Source organism: Poeciliopsis prolifica, unplaced genomic scaffold (genome assembly GCF_027474105.1).
Source record: "Poeciliopsis prolifica strain line A6 unplaced genomic scaffold, Auburn_PproV2 SCAFFOLD031, whole genome shotgun sequence".
Lineage (NCBI taxonomy): Eukaryota > Metazoa > Chordata > Actinopteri > Cyprinodontiformes > Poeciliidae > Poeciliopsis > Poeciliopsis prolifica.
This window is the reverse complement of record NW_026562406.1, coordinates 1,172,274-1,197,325: the sequence shown is the minus strand read 5'-3', so window position 1 is coordinate 1,197,325 and position 25,052 is coordinate 1,172,274. Positions and strand designations below refer to the sequence as shown.

The 25,052-nt window shown below is 43.1% G+C and overlaps 1 protein-coding gene across 2 annotated transcripts; it reads right to left on the bottom strand.

Annotated features, from left to right (window-relative positions):
• Positions 1-831: 831 nt before the first annotated feature.
• On the bottom strand, positions 832-24,024 carry mxd1 (MAX dimerization protein 1). Of its 2 annotated transcripts, none has more exons than XM_055050573.1 (6): positions 22,850-24,024; positions 21,886-21,985; positions 15,119-15,148; positions 7,792-7,906; positions 6,646-6,805; positions 832-5,048 (listed from the first exon to the last, which is right to left on the bottom strand). In XM_055050573.1, exons 2-6 carry the CDS (start codon positions 21,960-21,962, stop codon positions 4,852-4,854), a joined length of 579 nt encoding a protein of 192 aa, XP_054906548.1. In that variant the 5' UTR covers positions 21,963-21,985; positions 22,850-24,024; the 3' UTR covers positions 832-4,851. The 2 variants fall into 2 exon arrangements, with proteins under 2 accessions (XP_054906548.1, XP_054906547.1); XM_055050572.1 differs by having other exon boundaries at positions 22,723-24,022.
• Positions 24,025-25,052: the final 1,028 nt, after the last annotated feature.

Sequence of the window (25,052 nt, the reverse complement as noted above, 5' to 3'; positions counted from 1 at the left end):
GTTAATGTTGTTGTGTTTTTGTTAATGTTGTCGTGTTTTGCACCTCAGGGCCACCGTACCAATCAGTTTCAGCATCAATCTCTAAATGTGACTGATGCAAGAAGAGAAAATAATGTGCAATGCAAATAAAAAACAAAACACACCGCTGGATTTAAATATTGACCAACAGGACTGCGGCCAGGATCATCGTCTTCTCTCGATTACCGATACCTGATCAAATCCGCTCAGGGCTTGCCGTTTCCATCGCAGGATTCATTTGTCGAGTTGTTTTGTTTGGGCGGGTGTTTCTGCTACGCTGAGTGTGTCAGTGCAGGCTCTGACACACCACTTTGACCTTCTATGATCGGTCAAGGTGGTGCAGGGAGGTTAAGGTCAAAGTAGGACAGGTGTCCAGGTCGTGGATAAGCTGCTAGATTTGACTAATCTCACAAATGAGGGCATGCAGAGGAAGTGCAGTGACCCTGACACGCAAGTAAACACCTGCTTACTCTGTCAAGTTACGTTTTGAATACACAGGAAAGTCAGAATAGACATACCCCTTATTGTCCCACTGTGGGTACATCCAGGAAACGTTATGGCGAGGTATTGAAGCACGGCCTTCTGGCTAAAAGTTCAGGGCATTGCCACAACAGATATCGTCAATCTATTTAGTGATGATGCTAATGCTAAGCTTGTTTGGATATTTATTCTTCTTGCTTCTGCTGTTTCTTCTGCCTGGACAGGGTGCTGGCATTCAGATAAAACTCGGACTAAACTGGGGGGATTTATCCCTGCAGCAACATGTCTATAGGCTGAACATCACAAACAGACTGAGACACGGAGTCAGGTGGGTAAACAAGGGTTTCAAATAGTTTATTCTTTGTTATCACAACTGCGGCTCCACAATTCATTGTCAGAGGGCGTCTCCTGACCCAACGTAGTGATTTGTTTAGAAGACAATGTTCAAATTCCCCAATTTTTAAAAAGTAAGTGCTGAAAAAACATTCAACCACCCGGGAAATGGAAACCGGTCCTTCCTGAAGAGAAAGGCGGCGGAGAGGAGGGAGAAGGGTCGGGGGCGATGTTCATGGAGCGACGACACGGCGTGTGTTTTCTGTATGTGATGTATGAAAGAGCGCCACGAAGGAATGGAATGACCATTCCTGTACAATATAGGCGCTTGGGCATGGGCTTTCTCGTGTTGGGTTGTACTTTTGTTACTGTTTTAAGGCATGGTTAGCCATCTTGGATGGGAGGAAAGAGACTCCCTTGAAGCTTAAACGACTGGTCTGACTGCAGGCTTGTTCTTCGAGAGATTCAACACCGGCTTCTTAAGCCGGATGCCGAGAGCACCGGAGGAGAGGGGTCGTTTTGAGGGGCGTGGGCAGCGAGCGCACGTAAGCCGACACGGAGGGAGTCGTGCTCGCACACAGCAGCTGGGAAATGAACGGGCCGATCCAGAAAACTCACAGGTGGACTGGAAGTGAAGGTGGGGGCAGTTGTAGTCGGAAACGGGGAACAGGAAAATAGCCAGTCGGTGTTTCTTGGCTGCCCATCCTCTGCCACCCCGAAATAAAATTCTATCTGAAGACAGCGCCGAATACGTTCACACACACACACAAATCAGCCAACAGGTGGCATTTCAGTGAAACACAGCTGCACCGACTCTTACATCTGTTTTCGTGTGCTAGCGGTTCGCGGTTCCTCTCCGTTGGAAAAAACAAAACAAAAAAACTTTAAACTTGACGAAAATAAGCAGCATGCCACACGAACAGACCAAACAATTCTAATCTAAGTTTTATAGATTTTCGAGAGTTTTTTAAAAAAAAAATTATGTCATTGGTGTAACATGTTAATGCTTTAGCTGAGCTTTACAAGTAGAGCATGCGCAAGCGGGGAGCTTCCTTCAGCGTTGCGCCGCTGCACTGCGGTCTGTGTACATTCAGGTATTTGTGAAGCCCCCTCCTGCCCCCCCGGCTCTCCTGAGGGCACACGGAGCCGCGCGGCCATGTTGGGAGTTGTAGGTGAGGGACAGGTGGGGGGAGGACGGGATGTTGGATCGTCGCCTCTGAGAATTTGGCCACCAAATTTCTACCAGTAGAGATGCACCGATCCGTCGGCCGGAGATCAGAACCTGCCAACTTTTCCTTCAACCTGAATCGATTAGAGGATGGAATCCTGACTAAGGTCCAGCTACTTTTTGGTCTAAATATGGATTAACTCGTAATGATTTCATGCACTTTTGTTCAGTTTAATAAAAGTCATTTGAACTTTTGAGGCTGCAGGTCAACTTGTACCCCCATTTTGCTCCATATCGATGCCCTTTGACCCCTTCAGACTTTGATTTTGTGCTGTAAACAAGTCAGTTTGTCCTGATGTGGGCGCCGTTTCATCCCAACAGTTTCACCATGTTCACACCGCGTACTTGGCAAAGTTTTTTCATAAAGACAAATTCAGAATCATAATTTAGGACTACCTGAACATTTGAAATATTTTTCTATGTCAAATAATGTTTTTAGGTCAAATGTCTGACGAATTAGAAATGAAAGACTAGTATGAATGACTCATTTAATTTAGTGAAAATTTAGAGCTTCACTTGTAAAGTTAATTAAAATGCAAAGGTCTAAACAGGAAGAAAGGAGCCATGCGATATATTTATTGATTGCCGGTACAAAACGTTCAAAAGGCTTTGACGGGAGTACAAACTGACTCTTGCAAGGTACAAAAAGTCCAGTATCGGAGGGCACCATTTTGTTTCTAAGAGGAATAAATACATACATAAAATTTTTTTTTAAAAAACTATCGAACAACCAAATCTTCAAAGGTAAAATGCCAAATGGACATAATGACCAGGATCCAGTTAGGGACAAATGGGAAAAAATCTTTAATTACCTCAATTTGTGTTTAACCCAACTCTAATACTTCAATTCATTTTAATATTTTTTTTTTGCGTTACAATCTGTAGAAAAAAAAAAGAAGTGAAAATAAAAATTTGGCCAAATCAGCAGGTCAAACCTCACAGTGAACTAGAATCGACCAGGAGAATCCTGATTGGTGCATCTCCATTGCTCTTAGGCTTTTTAATCCAGATTTTTCCAAAGTTATATTGAGTTTGTTTTTTTTTTGTTGTTGCTGTTCCGCCGTCCCCCACGGCCGGACAGGACGGCTTTTAAACACAAGGAAATAAAAGTGGAAGAAAAGAAAACGAACCACGATGAAACTGTGCCAAATTCAACAGACACGAACGCCTCGAGGCACAAGAGACTTTTCTAAGCATTCTAAGGATCGACTTTGCTGTGCAAACCAACTACGTTGTAGGAAACTCTCCATAAAACTCACAAAAATGAACAGAAGCTATGACTAAGTATATATATATTTATCTCTCTATATATTTTTGTTTTTTATAGAGTCATCTATATATTTAGGATATCTAATAAATACATTTGGTGATAGACATAGAACTCTTTTTGAGAACTATTTACATTAAAAGGTGTACATTTGTCCAGAAATAATAAATAGCTATGATGGCAAGGGAAAGGATTTTTTTTTTCTGTGGTTTTTGACATTTTAGTGCTTTTTAAGAGGAGAAAACACAGAAAACTTTGGGCCTCTGACTAAAGTGTTCCCGCTAAAAAAAAAAAAATGAAATAAAGAAAAACCCCACCCTATCCTGACCCAAACTCAACCTTCATGTAATTAATGCGACTGCCCAGTTTCAAAACACACAAAAAGTTCATCTCAGTCTCACCAGCTTCTCCTCTTTATGTCGTGGAATGTGTTCAAGTCTCTCGACTGCTTTTAGGTAGATGGGCTTTTCCCTTCCTGTGAACAGCTGGGGCAGTGACAGATTAGCGTACAACGATGTGCTAGCACCTGGCAAAAAAAAAAAAAAAAAAAAAAAGGTCAATGGCCGTCGCCCATTCACGCGGGCGGGGAGAGAAAAAGGGGAACGCTGTAAAAACGCCACCGTCGTCAGAGAGAGGCAGGACCCGTCGAGAACCCGCAAACATCTTCACAATCTCGCATCGTTTCGCTTTTTTCCTTCTCACCGCGAGTGGCAGAGGTGGACGTTAAAAAAAAACTAACAAAAAAAAAAAAAGGTCACAAAGGGTCACAAAAGGAGCCTGCCGGCTAAAGCTTCAGTCTCCACAGGATGTATTGCTGCCGGCTCAGATCGTTTAGGTCGGTCTGGTTTAGCGTCCACGGAGTCTGCTGACGGACATGTTTCACAAACATTCACTTCATCTGGGAGGGGGCGGGGCTTTACAAGAGACGGCGTTTGAAAAAGATGACAGTTTTTGTTTACAAAAGCAATTTCAAGTGCAAGGTACCATGCACTGATGTTTCAGTGGCGAGAGGGGCAGAAAAATGGGCCCTGCGTCACCGAGGAGAGGTGTGTATGTGTGTGTGCACGCACGCACACGTGTGTATGTGTGTGTGTGTCACAGAAGAGAATAATCTCTTAGAAGTGCTTCCCATGGCTCTTGAGGCGTAGAAAAAGAGGCAGTGGGACATTGTGTGGTAACATTCTCTGGCTGAAAGTTGTGTTTCTGGAGGACGGAGAGACGGAAAGGGGGCGGAGTGTCTTTCAAATCCCACTCGTTTGATTGGCACAGAGCGGAGAGGAGCGGAGCGGGCAACACCCTTAAGACTGACCGCTGATGATGAAGAAGAAGAGCTGAGTGTGTGTGGGCGTCTTTGAGCTGCTGCAGTCTGAGTGGAAGTCAGCTGCAGAGGAGAAGAGGACGGGTGGGTGGGTGGGACCAAGGGGGCAGGGTGGAGGGGGGCGGGGTCTGAGCAGGTAGAAGTGGTGAGATGGAGGTTCTGGGTGGAGGTGGGGTGGGTGGGTGTCGGCTCGGCGGTCCGGGCTGTTTATAGGCCGCAGGCCAGCTGCTTGGCCGTCTCCTGAGTGTCCTGCAGGCGCTGCAGGCTGGCGCTGGAGTAGCCCTCGTCGCTGCAGCTGCTCCGCAGGCTGCCTCGCTCGTCCCCTGAGTCACTCACGCTGCTGGTGCTCCACTCCAGGTCACCCAGCAGGTAGTCCGTCCCCTCCACGTCCACGTCCAGGTCCTCTGTGGAAGACATTACATTAGAAGGAAAAACTAAAATGCAACTATCAAATTCAATGATTGTTGACATTTTTTTTAAATGTGTAGAATGATTTATTCAAGCTGTGGGACCCAGTTTGGTTGACGTAAGCTTTCACACCGACTAACTGGTTAATCAGTTAAACACGCCAGTTTTTAGATGAAGCCGCTAAACTCCAATTCTTTCGGCTGGAGCAACAAAATCAATCAGCCACAATAAAACCCTTCAAACCTGCAGCACAGCTGACTCAGGCAGTGACTCACTCGCTGTGTTTAGTCCAGTGCTTCTCAAATAGTGGGGCGGGCCCCCTTTGGGGGGCGCGGTGCGATACCTGGGGGGGCGCGTGTGATCCTGGGAACAGGCTTTTTTTTGGCCGAACTAGTATAAAGTGTAATTGCGCACAGTAGGCGGCAGTGGCGCTCTCATTGTTACTTCTGTCACGTTTGCGACAGTGCAACATTTTACGACTTACAAGACAACAGGTTTGCCTTGGTTAGCAGTGTTAAGTCAACAAAAAGCTCCGACTGCATTCTGTCTATGGCCTCCGTTATTCAACAACCCCCAACATGAAAAAGTTTTTCACAGGGATGAAAAGAAAAGTGGAGAGAGACAAAGATAATGAGACAACAGAAAGTCAACCGAAAGCTAAGAAGAGGAAATACGACGAAGCGTATTTAGCTTGGCTTCACTGTGACTACAGTTGGAGAAGAGGAAAGACCGGTGTGTTTGCTGTGTCTAAAAATGCTCGCAGCGGACAGCATGAAGCCAAATAAATTTGCGCGTCACTTAAATATGTTACATCCCAATCACGCCGATAAGCCGCTAGAGTTTTTTCAGCGAAAAAAATGTTAATAAGGAAAAAATGTTATGCAGAGATGGATAGTCACGGTGGGGAGTGGGGGGCGAGAATAGTTTTCTTCTTGCTAGGGGGGGCGTAACGGAAAATAATAGAGAAGCACTGGTTTAGTCCATCAATGCTCGGGTCTGGGTCGGAACAGTCGCGCATGCAGAAATGTGCTGCTTCTATAAAATACAAAGATGTCAAAATGCACCTTGGACAGCAAAGTTTAACCATGTGCTGATTTTTTTTGAAATGTCAAGTTTTTCTGATCAGCTTTGGTTCCAGTTAAAAAGGATTTTTTGTTCTTTTATCTTTTTGATCAAAAAACAGCTGGAACACCTCTGGTTCCCAACCAAGCGGTTACTCAGGGTGTTGCATGAATTTTGGTGGATGGACATATGCAGAGTTTCCCCCAGTGTATTACCAGCCTGGCGGGCTGCCAGGCAAAGTGTTGTTTATTTTAAAAAGGTTTTTTATAAGAATTCAGCTGGGTTTATAGTTAGTTGATGCATCAATTGTACCATCTCTTCGCCTGCCCATTGGCGTCACTCGCTATTATTGCCAAACTATGATATCTGTTCAAGGACCTCCACATTTTTGTAACCTTTAACATTTTCACCATAGAAACTGTGTGGGCTGCTAATGGGCTGCTCTTGCGCCCCCTACCATGGAGTTTAGCAGGTTTTTTTGGGGAAACCCTGATGGGTATTAGACTTTGAGCCTGCGTTGTTGGCGCTCACCCTGGTCAGAGTCGGATTTGTCCGAGGAGCGGGTAGAGCCGGTGCTGTCCATGCGGGTCCGCTCCACTCCCAGCTGCTCCAGGCGTCTCCTCAGGTGTCTCCGCTCCCGCTGTAGCTGCTCCAAGGTGTGCTGAGCTCTCCTGTCACTCTCCTCTAGCCTCTGAACATCGGGGCAGACAGGAAACGGAGGCCTTTAGGAGCTGCTGATACAGCCGTACATTTTGTACCCTTTACGGTGTTCAGAACTTTTTCAAATTTGCTGACGCTGCAACAACAAATTTTAAGACTCAATGGATGCTCTGCTGTCCTATGAAGGCCTAAGACATTTGTAGGAAAACATTAGCGAACAAACTGCATCATAAAGACCTACCTGGACATGGCCATCCACAAGCTTAGCAAGGAGTGTGCAGCAGAAAACTAACTCTGCAACTCTCCCTGATCTTCGCTAGTTTGTGGTGTATGGATGTTTCTCTTCAGGCGGGAAAGGAAAGCTGGTCAGGGTTGACTAAGGTCCAAAAGTTGGAACAGCCTAGTATAATCTGACTCAAGATTCAAGAGGTAAGACTTAAAACGGAGGTTCATGGGGGCTCTCCATCTCGTCTGAGTCGGAGCTGTTTTGTGGACAAGCAAGGGACATGTCTCTAGATGCTGTAGAAAAGACATTGGATGTATCGCTCTAGCACATGAAATCCCAATAACTGAAGACGGAGCTCGTGGAAAAAACGTGAACATGATTGACGGCATGAACTGCCATCATGTTCATTCCGTTGTGTTAAGCTTCGTTGTGTAAGCTTAACACAACGAACTAACACGGATTAAACGCGATGTTATTTTCTCAGGATTGTTGTCCAGGTGACAAGGTGAGGTCCAACAGATTTACGTCCAGTGGAGGAACATCTTTGATGCTCCACTTCATGCACAGCTAGAAATATTGAATAGAAATGGCTTTGGGTTCATTTCAAATGTAGTGGACATGGAGATGGAAAAGAAGACGGAAAGGTTTAAAGGAAATGAAGTCAGACAGAAGGAGAGAGAACACCACCCGAGAAAGTCTGCTTCTACACCTGCAGGAAGAGAGAGAGAGAGAGAAAGAAGAAAAGCAAGAAACCATAGCAACAAACAAATGTGTTTTACTCGTATTAGTACCTCTATATGTTCTTTAGCCTTCATCAGCAGGCTGAGGGTGGTGTGCCTGTTGGCGTCTGGTCCCAAAGGAACGAGAGATTTCAAGCGCTCCAGGCAGAGCCGTAGATGTGCCCGTCTGGAGAGAGAAGACAGTAAAATTAAAAAAGGGAGGGGAAACGATTGAAGCAATCAAGCCAAACTATTTTCTCCTCAGAAACAGAGGCAAACAATGCCTCTGGGTTTTAGCAAGTATGAGTCTAACTCGCGGAGTCCACCGCTAACCTTGTGTGGGCTGAGATATTCTTGGATTTCACCGCTTTAGCGCATTGTGATCCATACTGCCTGCTGCACGGTACTTTCCAAAGAGAGGCCGGCTACGCTCTTCAGAAAGGACACATGGGATGAGAAATCCACCTCCTCCTCAAACGGTGCCAACATGCGCGCATTGTGGCTCGAGTTGCTCGGCACCACGAGCTGAACTGAATGATTTGTCTAAATATGGAGCCGCTTCCTTCCAGCCGGCAGCGAATTACTACGACACACGGCTCGGGAACATCACTTTGAACATTCGGTGATAACCGTGCCCACACACACACACACACACACACACACACACACACACACACACACACACACACACACACACACACGCACACACGCACACACACACACACACACACACGCACACACGCACTGCAATCATTGTTCAGAGCATTGTTCACACATTCTGAAAGGCCCCCAAAAATAAGCAACCACCAGTGGGAGGATGTTCATTCATCAGATAAAGAAAGGCAGCGTTCTTACACTTCCAAAATACTTTGAGGTGATTTTTTTTTTTATCAATGCTCTCTGCAAGAGAAGAGCAAAAGCGTTGCATTTATTTACTTTTTTTTTTTTTTATGTACGGGTTTTTTAAGACCCAAACAGTTAAACAGTAAATAGGGCGGCGTGCTCCAAGAGCGAGTTAATTATCTCTGCTGTGTAATAAGTAGCAGATGTTTCTCACTGTGCCTTTGTCTATTTTAAGCTGAATCTTCAGTTAATGATGTCCCCTTTTTTGTTGTTTTTTTTACATGTGCAACACTTTCTGCACTTCCTGATCTGAGAGAACAATGGACAGCAGACGAGGAGAACTTCCTAATTACTGAAAGTATAGCTGCTGAAGAAATGTGGGAATCAGCCACAGCTCTACCACTAGAGGAAGTTCAGAGTTACGGCTGCAAAACATGTCCACACTAAAATGTGCAGCGGAAACGTTTCACTTTATTAAGTTTTGACTCGACCTGCGTTTTGCTTTTTAAGTCGTAGTGAGCTTCACTGCCCTTGTCCGCTATGATCTGTGTGAACCAAACACAGAGGAGAGTGTGGCACAAAAAAACTATCGAAACATGTAATGCTCAGTGTTAGAGAACTGGCAGAGTGTGGCATAACAACCATTAGACAACATCCACAACAGGTTGCTTGAGAGGCACGAGACAGAAAAGACCATTTCTTTCCCTGTGTGTGTGAGATTTATGAGCTCAAAAACAAATATACTTATTGCTTTTAATCAGTTATTTGGGTTATTTAATGCGAAGTGTTATTCTACCCATTCAGCTTGTAATTGTTTCAGGAGCTCAGGATCATTCGTGAACGCCTGTGAACGCTGACATCAGCACTTCTGCTTCATGTTTAGCGTTGAGATGCCATTTCAGCACAACTTCAACACAACAGTAGTCTTTCCAGCATCCTGTCGGATTGCTTTTTTTTTCAAACAAAAACAAAATCCCAGGTGGGCCAGTAGGATCGGGTTCATTATCCATCGCTGTTTGCAAATAGAATCCGGGTCAGACCCCAGTGGGCCGGGAGATTCCAGGAAGGACTTTGTTTTTCTTTTTTCCTCTACATACAAAAGAAAAAAAGTTATTAATCACACAATAAAGTCCCAGCCCTAATTTGAAAGGCTCTTTACCCATGACGAAGAAATCTTTCTGCACTTCTCGTTTCTCCCTTCTCCTCTCTTTGGCTGCAAACGAACAAACATAACCACTTCTGCTCCACTCACTTTCGGAGCAGAAAATGCTGAGCGGCATCAAAACGGGACCAGCAAACAGATCAAACCCTGAGATCACATGTGAACAGATTAGTACAGTGACCTCCCCGGTTCACGTTTACATTTCTCTTCCCTGAGAAACGCCTGCTGTAGTTCGGTGTGTGGAGCTAACCACTCGATCCCCACTGTTACACAACACACACCTCCGGCCAGGCTGGGAGTGTGTACGTGTCTGAGTGCTTGTGTTTGCCTGAGCGAGTGTGCCCCGCGTACGTCAGACTCGTCCCGACAGCAGTGTTTAAATGTTGCGTCCCCTCCGCCCCTCATTCTCTACAGGCGGCTGAAGGCCTGGCACGCCACCGCCGTGTGAGTCAGAGCTATTCAAATCGGACACAATAACAGATGTACAACTGGTTTGACTGTGGGCAGAGGAAGCTTTTAATTACTTTCTCAACCCCTTGCGCAGTGGTGAGAAGCTTTTGCACGCACACACAAACTCGTACACGGAGCGCTGCAGTCAACAGCTGAGAACAAGCGTCTACTTCTCAGCTGACTCCGTCCAAAGGGCGTCCAAAGTGCCATTACATAACCTGGCAGCGTCCCCGCCCAGGTTGTTCTGACATAATAAGGGCTCAAAGGGGCAAGCTAATGTTTGCTAAACAACGCTGTCGAGTAGCACACTCGTCAGGTCACAGCCAAGTGACACGGCCACAGCGCTCTGCGCCTTATCGGCGACAGGTTATTCAGGTTTAGTGTGTCAACGGTTGAGAATGTTCTTCTCAGCCTAAAGACGGAGCCGGTTCCAAACTAAAAGTTGAAAGTCCGGCCACTTCATCGCCCTGCAGCTGAAAATAGTTTTTTCCACTCAGAACCACATGTAGGTCATCCGGAGCCCTCCGGCCCCCGACAGCAATAAATCACCTCGCTGTCCTTGCATTCGCCCTCTGACCCCTTGGAGCCGGAACGGAGAGACTTGCGTGCGAGTAGAAAATGCGCTACTGATTGGAGTCGGGTTACATTCGAAGTAAACACACACACACACGCACACACACAGGGACGCTGCAGTGTGTGTGAACAGGATTCGGATTTGGTGGATGGCGATCTGCCCGCATTACGACGGCTTTCCGACTCGCACTTTCTGCAGGATGTTGGAGGCAGGAAATGGTTTAGAAAGTTCTCCAACGGGGAGATGATTATTATGTTTTTTTTGAATCGGCGGTTGGGAGATATTCGCGTTCGACCAAACTGTCCTAGACAGACACAGAGCAGAGGAGCTTTGGGCCACTGGGAGGAAACATTAGCATGGATCCTCCAGCCGATCAACTGAGCTGCTGCTTTGGATCAACTATCCCTCTCAGATTTCTGTTCATATAAATGTCGACAACCTTCCTCAGCGCTGTCTTCTGTCACTGAACCTGCCACGAAGGACTCCTCTCTTTAAGAAACTGCTATGACTACAGGTCTTCTTTACGTCAAACAAGACGCAAGCGGGAAAAGCAAAAGCTAGTTCTCTGCGCCCGTTGTGCAAATTAAAAGGAGGAAACGAGTTTTGATTCCTGTGTCGTGACCAGCAGGAGGTGAAAGCATCAACTTTAACCTCCCACCACTCTTCGTCCAAGTGAGACCTCGCTGAAGATGATGCTTTACTGCGGCTACAACTGCAGTAAATGAATCTCGACTTAACTTGTGCCATGCGCCTTATAGTGACGTCCTCATTGTTATATAAATAGGCCAACCATGTTAATAAATTTTGCTGGACGATAAATTGTCCCAGAGGTTATTGCGATAAACGATAATATTGCTGTTTTGAGGATATTTTCAAGTAACATAATGGTAATGGCACAACCATGCAGGCACACCCTCTCAAACATCAATGAATTTCAAATTCTAATGAAAATTTAACACCGGAACTGGAAAACATTTTAAACATCCAGAATATATAAATAACATGAATCATGAAGTCTCTGGAAACAAAAAAGAGCTGGTTGAGACCAAATCACCAGACCGAAGACTTTTGTCCTCCAAAGTTTGGTAGAAAAAGGGAAAAACTATAAATCAATAAAATGGAAATGTTTGAACTTGCTTTAGTTTATCATGTGATTGATTTATTGTTTATTGTAACAGGCCGATATATAAGCATTTGTTGGTTGCTGCAATGTTTTGTCTTTTTTCTCTCTTTCTGCAGGTGTAGACTTCTAGGGCATTGACTTGTCCTTTCCCTTTGAACCGTTTCTGCTTTCTCTCTTTCTTTTCCAATCTCCATTACATTTGAAATAAACCCAAAGAGATTCCCAGATAACATTTTGGACATGCATCAAGGGGGCCACTAGAGTGAAAGTTGTAATACTCCACTTGTGAAAGTAAATCTATTGGACATCACCTCGGCGTTCATTTCAAGTGCTACATTACGCAAAGAAATTCTGAATTTCTAATTTCGCAGGTGGAAAAATGACACTTTTAAGATAAAACTGTTGAACCTTTGAGTCCGACGCCGACTTCAGTGTGAGAGTTGAGTGAACTCATTTTAAGGCAGGCTTTCAGGAGTTTATCAGGTGAATGATATTTGGTCTGTTACGATGCCAATGGCAGCAGTCGGCGGTCTGGTACCAAAGTCCAAGTGGCGCCTTTAACATATGAATAAACATCTTCACCCAATGCATGCCATCCAGTCTGCCTTCTGCACGTTCACAACCATTTAACTATTATCTTTGAATCTTTAAATGCAATTCAACATGCAAATAATTGATCTGGTTTGAATTGTTTTAAAGTTGATTAAAATGCTAAATTCAATACATGTAAATGTGTATTTACATGTAAAAATACACATTTATGCTCTAAGAAAAAAACACTTTTCTGAATGAATCAGTCATGTTCATACTGTCGCCTGTTGGCTTTTATTTTGTAATCAGGAAGTGCCTCTTTTAGCTAGCAGCTAGATGTTTTTTCTTATTTCTCTCTTTTACCTAAAATGACCAGTAGTCATCAAACGTACCTTTTTTTTTAGAGAGATGTCTGTTTGGCCCTTGTTATGAAATGAAAACAAAGGTGAACACGTCATAAAGAGACATAAAGAACCTTCGATGTGTGAACGGCGTTGGCCATCACATCAAGCGTACTCTTTCAAAAGAAAACATGTAATTGACACTACGGCTAGTCTCGAGTCCAAATCAAGTCTGTAGTGTGTTTTTTTTATCGTTATTTTTTTGCGCGAAATAAACGCAACTCAAGTCCACGACCAAAAACCCGAGTCACCATCTCTGCCAATAGGTGGCGTATCAGCCAGAGGATTACATAATTGTCTCTAATAACAGATAATTAATTAGCTTTGTCTGTTGTAAACTGAAAAAAACAAATCATTATCTGACTCTTGTGATAGTTTCGCATAATCTGAAGAGATGCTACATGTAGTAATGAGCTGATAAAGCTGTGATTTTGTGAATTACTCTTGGTGTTTAAACGAGATTATCTCCTGAGCCAGAGGAGATGGTGAGTCAGCTGACGAAACAAAGACACCTCATGTATCTTTTGGGTGTCAGGAGGCCACGGCGAACAAACGAAGGTTCAGTCAGCGCAAACCTGCTGCAGCACTCAGCCCAAGGCATCACTACAGCAGCCAACCCTGGTTAACATGATTCTTTTAGTCAGAGGGCGCACACTGCGAGCTCTTGTTCTGTCTCAGGACAACACCTGATTTGGTGTTTTATTGAGGCCCGAGGCTTGGATTACAAAAGCCTCGTAAACATGAGGGGGATTTTTTCCCTCAGGAAACTATTCGCCAGATCCTGTAAGCAGCGGGAGAATCGACGAAAAACAAGCATGAACAACAAGTTTTACTGAAGAGTTTAAATAAATCTGTGCGAGCATTTTCAGTGTTGTTTTATAACTTGAATGGGTTTTAAAGAGCCTTTCAAAAGTATTGTGTTTTATGATGTCACTATAAGAGTATACGAGGACCAAGCTATGAAAATACAAGACATAAAATTACTGGAATAAAGTCGCATGAGAATAAAGTCGTAATATTACAACTTCATTCTTTAACTTAATTCTTTAAATATAATGACTATCACCATATTACTACAAACTTTATTCTCATGTTATTTTGACTTTTCCAGTAATTTCATAGCCATTTTTGTATGAGTTTATTCTGTTAACATGACTTTATTCTCATAATAGTATGATTTAGTTCTCTTACAAGTTTTTCTTCTCATGACTTTTTTATTTTCGTATAACTTTGTTGTAATGCTATAACTATATTCTCGTAATTTTATAACTTTATTCTTGTACTGGTTTATTCTCATAATTTTATAGATTTTTATCTGAATATGGTCCCAATACTCTGTTCTACATTACAACCACAGATGTCACCGAGATGTTTTTTTAGGATGGACCAACTGGGAAGAAGAAGATAAAAAGAAAAAAAAAACTGTTGCTTTCAAAATTTCTATGAAAGGCATAAAACACATTGTAATTGGGTCAAGTCTCTACCGGCTTTATGGAGACAAAGACTCACAAAACGGCTTCAGCTCAGTCAGAATGTATCTGTGAAAATCGATCTTCAAACCATAGATTCTCATTTGGATCTAGCTCTGAATTTGACTAGGCCATTTTAACACATTAATATACTACTATCATTAAAACTCTTACATAGCAGCTATGCTATGTAAGAGTTGCAGCGTTTGCTGCAGTCATTATTTTTGTTTTCTTCTGCGACTGTCCCATATTTATTTGTGGATGTTGTGGAACGAGCAACTCATAGTTGTGCCGCTGCGTTCCTCGGTCATAGCGCTTTCTAACAAACCTTTGAGGCCTTCACACAACAACTTTATTGACACTATACTGATTTAACATTGCACAAAAGTGGACTATATTTACTAACTAGTAAACATGAGGGCAAATGGTTCCAGATTTTATGTAGAGGCATCATCTACTCTGCACTTTTCATGACCAATTATCTTTATATTTAACAATTACACAGAGCTTTATGTTGGTCTGGTCTGGCACAAACAAAATGTTTTGGTCAACGGCGTAAAATATGAAAATATTTCAAGCATATGGAGAACGATACCCATTACTCTGCACCAAAACCCTTAAAAAGAACTTGAACTATTCCTTCCACATAGTGGGAAAATCACTGCATATGCAGGTGAATGGTTTTAAAGATGGCCGCCGATGGGATGCGTCAAATCACACTCGGAGGATTTTAGCAAAAACTCTGTTGATTAAATGTTTACCATGTGATGATGCTCCACCAATAACTAAGACATGCAGAGACACACACGCACACACACACACAAATATGAAGACTTTATTACTCACCTGTTCTTTTCCATCTCATTGTGTGTAGACCTGCAGAGGTAAACAAGACAGAAGGAGAATGTGAGCGAAATCAGAGCTAATACAACAGCGGCGGTAATTACGCGGGTGAGTAATGACTTCTACATGTGGCATTGCTGCAGTCCAGGACCTGAATGTGGAGGAGTGAGCACCCGAGAAAAATAAAATAAAATAAAAACATGGCTGTGTGGGTGTGTACGAGTTCTCTGAAAAGAAATAACAAAGACGGATTTCAGGAAAGATGAAGAGATATTCTGACGTGCAAGCTGGTTTATAAAGGCTTCGTTTTCCTCCAGGCTGTTCAGCCTAACTTTATTCATTTTGATTTTAAGCCGAAAAATACAGACTTTTGCAGTGTGCCCCAAAACACTAGAATTTAAACAGAATATTGTTTTTTGTTTTTGTTTTTTTTAATGATCATACGAATAAAAAAAGAAATCACACAAAGGGAAAATATTATGTATTTTTCAGGCATATTATGTGTTTTGCCATTTTATGGCAAAATCAAGTAACCATGTGTATACTGTATATACCAAACATGACTTAAATAAATTTTACTTTGTAATGGAATCCCTTGAAATTTGGGTCTCTGTCTCTTTAAGAAGCTCCTGCTCTTTCTGAAACTCCGCCTCCAGGAAGTCATCACAACATGGCTGCTCTGGTAACCCCTTAAAAGCGTTAATGGGCTAATATGTTGACGTAGGCATCACAGGAGCTTGGGACTGCAGCTTGGAGGAGGAGCTTCGTCCATGAAGGTGGAGCTAGTCCCACAGCTGAATGGTCACCATGGATATTAAAGAATTTCTCAAACATGCATGAAAGAATCAAAGCAACACTCCAGGTTTGTTTTTGATAAGGAAATAATATTATAACACGATGTAAAGCAAAAACAGAAAGTCAATATTTAAATAATACTGCCTCTTATAGCAAATAGAAAAAAAAATGATCACGTTATTTTATTCTCAGAAAGAAATTTTATGGTTGTTTTAAATAAATACACCATGTGGGAACTTTAAGGACCACCTTTACCCACTGACCCGTGATAAAGAGATAGACACACTGTGATCATATCCCAAAGACTAGGCAGTGTAAGATGCCACTCAGCCGTTCATGTTGCCAGATCCTCCAGTGTACATGTTGTCCTGATCAGTGGAAGAGTTGGGTGAAGCACAGCAGAGGTAAAAGGAGAGATGGAGGAGTGTTGATGGCTGGCTTTGCTCCTGCATTGCAGTGGTGCATTCAGTCACAAACAGAGTAGATGCAGAATATGGAGGGGGTAAAGGGAATAGGTTTTTCAAAAAGACTAAAAGAAAACTAACTAAAACCAACCTGGGAGGAAACAGTATAAAGAAAACGACGAGTTCAGCTCATCCACCTCCACCTGACCCCGTCCCACCACGACTCCCAAAAATAACCTCCGCATTTTCAGCTGCGCTACGCCCCACACTGCCACCGACTTAAGACCCTCATTCGAACTTTGACGTCTAGGCAGGCTGTTTGATGTGTTTTACGACTTCCTGTTAGGAATGACGCATTAAAGCTCCTGAAAAAAAAAGAATTTGTTTTGCAGCAGGGTGATGGTGGATGCTTAAAAGGCTGTAAGTGAAGCCTGTTCTCCTGATGTGGCACAGAGCTGCTTGTGTGGGCATCATCAAGTTTCAGGCAGCCACTCGGGGGTGCTCCGTTTCTCGCCCGGCCCCTTCCTCCCCCTCCAGGACAGTGTGCATTCCTGCACAGGGCAGACAGCCACGGGTGACATAACAGATCTGGCAGCGAAGGGATCCTACATATTCAGGCTAGATTTTTGGCTCTGGAAGATGTTTCCTCCCGCCTTGGTTCCTGTGATGTTTGCTCCCCCACCCTGCCCCCACCCCCTTCACACGTAGCAACCACAGCAGCGCTACATTCAAAATTACACAAGCTTGCGTAATTGCTTGGGCCGCGAGTATTTGCAATGATTCGTTTTAGATCAAGGAAGTACTCAACTGGGATGCAAAACGCACAAACCTTTAGGGAGACCGAACAGAGTCAGGTTAAAGTTCAGTTTGATGTCACACACTTCAAAAACACGAGTCATTTGGTCTAGTTTGTAGAGCAAATGTCTTTGTACACTTGAAAACAGATAAAACTAATTTGCATGTAACTCTGCACTAGATACAGGAGTGACCGAGGCAGCTTTACTTTACCAATGCAAATAGCTAAACTGCAAGAAGATGCTGAGAAATCTAGTTAAGACTGAACTGAGCCTTTGATTGGTCCCAACTGGTGTTTCTTGATTGGCTGGTTGTAACCTAAAAGTCAAAGCTTGTTCGAAAAACCAATCCTAAGACTGAAAGTTGTTCTTTGTGACATCATTTTAAGAAAACCCTTTGAATTAAATGAATTCAATATTTTTCTTAGAATATGGACTGGAAACACATGGTTTAGTTTGTTAAGACAATCTTAATGATTATCAGGGTGGTTCTTAAAGGGGCAGTATTACAGATTTTCTAGGCACATAGTAACTATATTACATTCAGTTGTTATAAAAATGTTACAAATAACAAATATGATTTAAAAGAAAATTTACTTTGTAATTTACTGCTATGAAATTGGGGTTCTGTCTCTTTAAGAAGCTCCGCCTTCAGGAAGGTCCGCTATTAACACTTTAGCAACGCATTTCACTGCTCCTATAATGAGCTCGGCCGACAGTACCGCTGTTTCTTGCTAATTGACGCTAGCTAGTCTGAAGGAGCTAGGAAAAAGTGGAAAAGTCGTGAGGATTGGAGGTTTGCTTTGTGAGGTGGAAGCTTGGAAACCAGCAGCTCTGAGGAGGTGCCTTGTCTGGAAGGCGAGCCTCGGTCTATCCAGGCGTTTTGGGCAGATCAAAGGATTTCTCAAACATTCATGAAAGCATCAAAGCAACACTCCAGGTATGTTTTTGATGGGAGAACAACATTAGAGCACGATGGAAATCTCAAAGAAGCTTCACAGCACCAACACTATATTTAAACCAGGGTTTCTAAATGACTTTTTCCCTCTGCTGATAATGATTTCAGTTCAGAAAAGTGAATATAGAAGAATAAGTAAGCACAACTGCAAAACAAACACAGAATGAGAAGCTGAAGTCTAACGAGGTCAAACTTATTCTGCTAATTACCACACAAGACTGGAGCAGCCATTTAAGCCATTTAAGTTCACGCTTGACGTGTCTGAAAAGCAGCCGTGGCTCAACGTGTTCGCACATGATCCGAGCTGGAGGCGCACACCATCTCTGTAACGAAGTGGAAGTGGCAGAACAACTCATATTGTCATCATCAGTCACATGTCGACAAAACACAGACTCGTATATAACAATCGGCCGTCATGTGGCACAATTCACCTTATTGTTTGACTCAATTAGGTCATTGGGACACTTTAAACACCTGCCAGAGTTTAAATCCGCTGCTACGTTTCAAACTTTTTGGGAAAAGAAACATTAAAAAATGGGTATATATTTGGAAGAAAACAATGATGAGTTTATTAAAAAAAAGAAAGAAAGAAAAAAGTCAGGATGTTTCTGCCCCCCCTCCCAACTCCCACACCAAGATGAACTCCATCAGCAAACACTGATCTACAACGAAGGAATGTCCAACACGTCCCATCTGTGCAGTGCAGAACACAGTAGTACTGCAAGTACCACTCAGTTAATCTAAAGAGTCGGTTCAGTCTGTTTGGGTTGTTGTTTTGGAAGAAGCACAATTAGATAGTTAGATATACAGACACTGATCCTGTGACTCTTATCTTTATTCTTTTACGCATTTTTTTATTGCTTTTTATTCTTTTTAACTGACTTGATATGCTCCTTTTAGAATGAAAAAAAATAAAGCTTTTTATTGACCATTATTATTACTCTCTTTTTGAAAGAAGCTTGTTAAATTGTCTGTATTCCTCTGTAATATATTGAATTCATATTGACTGTACCGGCAGGGACAACAGCTGAAATCTAGCCTTTTAGACCAAGTCTTGCATATGTTTTGATGCACATTATCCCTTTTGAAATGAACAACAACAACAGCATTCAGCTTTTATGCTCTAATAACTTGGAACAAACATTCAGAAAAATGAAAAACTGCCAAAAGACTTCCTCTAAATCAAGGATAGAAAAAATCTGTTTAGCGCTGACTCTAATTAATAATAACCACAACATTGGCATTTTGTTAGTGACAGCGTATTATAAGCCTAGCGGGCCACCAGGCTGTAATTGGGCCCCCCAACACACCAAGTGTTTTATTTTAAATAGATTGTTTTTTAACAAGTAACAGTGACATTAAAAACACATCAGTTTTGTTTTTTTCTGTCATCAATCCTTTACTGGTCAATTCCTACCTTCATTTAATCTTTTCCTTCTGTTATTTCACTCATCTGCCGAAACTATTTCAGTTTTTCTTTATTCCTGTTTGAGTCAAATGAAACCCATGGAATAGCACCAAACTAACCCTCGTATGAAAAACCCTCCCAGGAACACAAAAACATGAGCTCCTGGGTTTAGAAAGAAAACCCTCCACTGAAACCACTTTTAATCCTGGAACAACACCACCCTTTGTTCTCAAACAGACACAGCGGTTCAAGATAGTCCTGTACATTATAAATGAGGCTCAACAGGTAAAGAACATTATGTTCGTGTTCTTGGAATGGATCATGAAACTGCACCAAACTTCAGCTACGCATCGCACACGAACGCAGGTCAGAAAACCTGGAGGTTTTAACGTCCAACGCTCGGACTGAGAGCGGTTTCCTGAATCGGCCTGGAGTCACCCGGTTTGACCCGGGAGGTCTCGGCGAGCTGCTGCCCACTTTGAAGCCGGATTGATGTGTGCTGCTGTCAGTCAGAACATAAAGCAACGTCTAAATTTACTCCTCCGTCAAACTCGGCTTGCTACATCAGTGGATCCCTGCGGTGTTTTCCATCCGCCATCAATGCTGTACAGTGTACGGATTTGCATGTCGTTTATAGGTGTTTTGCAAATGTTCAATGATAGTTAAGTTCCAACTTTGCATCGCCATGAACGCTTCAACCAAGAATCGAGTTAAAACCTGAATAATAAGGACTGTACTACCTTATGGCCCTTTGACGCGAGAGGAAGACATTTGGGTGACAATAGTCTAGGACAAGTCCTAGACAAAAACACATAGAAATTCTGCTACAAAATGGTATTCTGGCATTTTACATTTGGTCAATTCGCCTGAATCACACAGAAGAAGTTTGTCATCACAAAGAGCAAATTAGGAGAGCGCTAAAACTCAAACGCATGAATAAAAACCTGAACCTTGCATGGGCTGCTTTGTGAGGCCGAAGCTTGGAAACTGCAGCTCTGGGGAGGAGCTGAGCCTTGAAGGCGGAGCTTGTTCCACTCAGGCATTGTGTACAGCTGAATGGTTGCCATGGAGCTTACATCTAGTCAGCACTCCATCATGTGTAGTACAATGTGTTTAACGACCTAACCCTAACCCATTTGTTTTCTCTCTGGTTATATGCAGATATTTTATTGTCAGTGAATCTCATGTACCATAGAAATATGTAAGTATACTGGAAAAAAGCCTACTTACATATTTGATACTTTTATGTCAATATTTTTTTTCCAAATAAATATATATATATATTTTTTCCCCACACATTGATGTTGCTCCCACAATATCACAGCTGAAATAAATGCAAAGATATTAGTTAGTTTATTATGAATTAAACAAAGTTTAGTCTCCGCTTTTGCTTTTTTTGTGTTTCTTGCATGCAATTAATATTTACCCTAAAAATTAAGACCAGATAGGTTTGTTCAAAACGAGACAAAATACACAGGTCTGAATCAGGTCAAGGTCCAGAGATAACAAGTCTAAATGAGGTCAACGTGTAGCTTCAACGTGGAAATTAGGTCTATTGCTCAATGGGTTGCTTCTTTTTACAACTTCACAGACGACCCGTCTACATTTCCTCTCTATGCTCATTTCCCTCTCCCCTCAGCCAGCACATACACGCTACGGTGTATGTGCTGGCTGATACCTGCCACATAACTTGGGAAGTATTGCAATGTTGGAGATGGACAGTTTATACAGAAATAGATCCATCTGTTCAAGAAATACATCAAATGCTATTTTATGCATTTCCGTATAAACCCTCCTATTATTACTGATTGTAGTTTTCTGGCCAAACACAGATCTTTTAAAAGCCTGACGATTCTGATTGTGGTTGATGCAGATTTATTTCGTCTGAAAAGTTGCTGAATATAGTGACAAAGTTGGGACAGTGGATGATTTTTACGTGGACGTATCGCTGAACACATCAAATTAAGGGAATCAGGCGTCAGTACTAGTTTTATAACCAGTTTGTATCAATGACTAGTTGATCTTTTTCACTCCTGCATGTACACTTGCTGTTAGTCACCTTAGCATTCCATGCTGAGAACAGCTACCCGACCAGATGATAAACGATCAAATTAGATTGACTCAAACTGACTTCACCAACAACGGCCCAGCTGGGTAGGCCAACACAATTTAGCCACTCGCCATATATGGGCACACTGGGAACCGTGCGCTTTATTTTCTTAACAAACTGGAGGCAAATCTGTGTCATTTCCTGTTTTCCAAACGCAACCCAAAGTTTCAGCCTTGCAACATGGACCCAGCCCCTACCTCTCCATGTCTGGGCAGGTCTATGCAACAAAAAGCCAACCAGCTGCTTTTTTTTTTTTGTTTGTTTGTTTGTATTTTGTTTTTGTTTGTTTTGTTTTTTTTACCTGCTACTTATGTTTTTCTTGCTTTTGTTTTTCCTCTTGAGGCTTTCCCTCTCCCGGCTGCTGATGAAGGGTGGCATAGAGGCATAGCCATGCTCAGCTTCTGCAAGCAAATAAACAACATCGTGGTCACATGTCTTATTTGGTGGTGCAAAATATAGCCACAGTAAGCATGAACCGAGCATGAGAGAAAAAAGAAGAGGACGACTGCAAGATCTGCCACCGCTTTTGGATCTACCATGGCATATTATTAATGCCATGGTGCATGCATGCCATTTATTTTATGCAGTATTTTGATATAGTACCCCCCCCCCCCCCCAACCCCCCGCCCCTCCCTTATCAGCTTGGACAATGATGTCATCCTGAAAGAGAATAAAGCCCACTAGCTAACCACAACAGAAGGAAAGGAGGGGCCTCCACTGAAACATTGTGTTCCTGCACGTCTGAATGCCTCTGCAACATATGCATTCATTCTCTCCTCTTCCCGAATTGCACGGATGTCTTCGCGGAACGCATTTGAAATCCCCCCCAAAAATATTAATTATTACCACTATCACGACGATTATAAAGACAACGGGGTAAAGTACACACTGTTCAAACTCCCAAAAACAAACAAACAAACAAAAAAAAAACAATAATAATAGTGCATGTGTCGCCAGATGACTTGTTGCAAAAATAAAAAAAATTAAAGCAGGGCTGCAAACGCACGTATGTCCATAAAGTCCAGTCAGCAGTGGAAGGACGGCCAGTGTGAAGTTTAATCGGGGAAGGAAAGAAAAACAAAACAACAACAAAAGAAGTGAGGCAATATACATATATAAATATATATGCATACTTTACCTCTTTCCCTGCGATCGAGGTACTCGGCTGCTTCAATCAACATCTGCACCATTCCGATCGCCGCCATTTTCAACAATAACACTAATATTATAACAATCCGAAGAGGGATTCCAGGAGTGTGTCCAACCTGCTGAAGGTCCTTCCCCAGACTCTTCCTTTCGGCGCTCAGGTGATCTGCTTGTTGTGTCAGTCTTTGTTTTGTTTTGTCTTTTGACGGGCGAAGGAGGGGAGACGCGGTGGCCGTGGATCACTGGGTGTATTTAAAAGTTAAAGGTCCGGCAGCATGAAGCACCAGTCGGTTAAACACCGAGACTGCCCTCTTCCTTGTTGAGCGCCCAGATGATGATTTAAAAGGCTTGGTGGGAACTAGCTAGCGGCTGGCTAACACAGCTCAACAGTCCTTAACATCCTCAATGCAAGCTAAATAAAACTGCTAGATACTGACGGGTCTCCGAAGAAAATTCGGCTTGTAGATCAAATTTGAGGATTTTTTCCCCCCCTAGCGAGTAAATTGTGTCAAGAGGGCAGCTTTGTTTTGAAGTGGGGGGGGAAAGGGAAAAAGTTGGCTAACGTTTGCAGAAATGGCAAAATGCTAAAATAACGACGTTGCTATTTCGGTTGTGTTTTGGAAGCGTCAGCTAAAGGAAGAAAAAAGAAAACATTAGCCTCTACAGTTGCCTGAAGCTGCCAGATAGAAAAATGCTATAAAAAGGAGCTGCTAGTGTTTTAAGTTTATCCACCGTTAGTGGTTTACGGCTGGCTGGTTCTGTCTGTGCTGGTTTACAGCTAATGGACCGCCTGAAACGTCTCGTTGGACGCGGACGTACCGAATGACATGGAACAGCGACAGCTTGTCAAAGTGCTTCCAAAATAGTGCCTTGTTAATGTGGACAACAGATACCTACTGTACTATAACACAAAGCCTCTGTGTGCTGTCACGCAATTGGATGCTGGGTATAACAACTCAGTCTCTTATTGGTTAGCTAAACCGTCATTCAACAAAAATGATTCGGCCCCTAACTGAAACTGGGAGTCTTTTTCAGCCATTTTGGCTCCGATTTCCCATTGGTGTTGACGCACAACTCAAAGCCGAAATGGACGTAGTTTCCTCTGAGCACATAGGTGTGTCGTGATTGGCTATTGCCTGACAGACGTCTTCGCTATTGGCTTCAATGCCCAAAAGCAAAAGATAAAATGATAACACACCTTTATGGGTAGCCACGCCTCTTGTGCCATGCTGTTTAACGTTGTACGGCAATGATTGGCTCCCAGTGGTGTTGTTTGCTTTTTTTCGCCCTTCCCGATTGGTTCAACTTCATTCTCTCTCAGACTTGACCCATTCGGTCACATTCAGCCGGAGGTACAAGCTGCAACAATGCAACACGGGAGGAGTTTACATTTCTGGACTGAGATGTCTGATGTTGTTCCTGGGATCTGTTGTAGCCATTGATCCAGTTTGGGGGTTACTGCCCCGAGGGCCCCGATGACCACAGGCACCACTGTGGTCTTCACCTTCCAGGCCCTCTCCAGTTCCTCCCTGGTATTTCTCCAGTTTCTCGTGCTCCTTTTTCCTGATGTTGCAGTCGCTTGGTATTGCTACATCTACCACAACGGCTTTCCTCTGTTGTTTATACACTACGACAATGTCTGGTTGGTTCGCCATTACCATTTTGTCTGTCTGGATCTGGAAGTCCCACAGGATCTTAGCTCTGGCGTTCTCCACCACCTTTGGGGGTGTTTCCCACTTTGATCTCGGGGTTTCCAGTCCATATTCTGCACAGATGTTTCTGTACACTATGCCTGCCACTTGGTTATGTCGTTCCATGTACGCTTTCCCTGCCAGTATCTTGCACCCTGCTGTGATGTGCTGGACTGTCTCAGGGGCCTCCTTGCACAACCTACACCTTGGGTCTTGTCTGGTGTGGTAGACATATTTATACACTATCGTGGCACTCAAACAACTCTGTTGCAATTATTTCAGTCATGCGGTCGAAGCATCCTCCGGTCTGAACGGCGCAACATTCTCATGCCGCCGCATGAGAATGTTGCGTCGTTTGTCAAATGTGGCGGACTCATTCTCCTCACGCAAATGGCGCATCCGCGCAAGCGCAAACTGACGTTCAAAATCAAAACAAGCAAATCGCAGACAATATAAGGAACCGGGGTCCTCAGAGAAATGAAATTTGAGACAAACCAGAAGTATCACATTAATCTGTGGAGGGAAATGAGTAGCACCGCAGGGATTTACAGAACTGCACAAAAAAACAACACTTAAAAGAACTAAAGCTTTCAATAAATGGCCCCCGATTATAGCCTACAGATCTTCCCAC

Excerpts from the sequence above, each read along its gene's own strand:
- mxd1 (XM_055050572.1), bottom strand. The coding sequence starts at position 22,789 with ATGGCGGCGATCGGAATGGTGCAGATGTTGATTGAAGCAGCCGAGTAC. Across the intron at positions 15,149-21,885 it reads AAGAAAAACATAAGTAGCAG|GTCTACACACAATGAGATGG; the intron begins GTAAAAAAAACA and ends TTACCTCTGCAG. Across the intron at positions 6,806-7,791 it reads AGGCTAAAGAACATATAGAG|AGGCTAGAGGAGAGTGACAG; the intron begins GTACTAATACGA and ends CCCGATGTTCAG.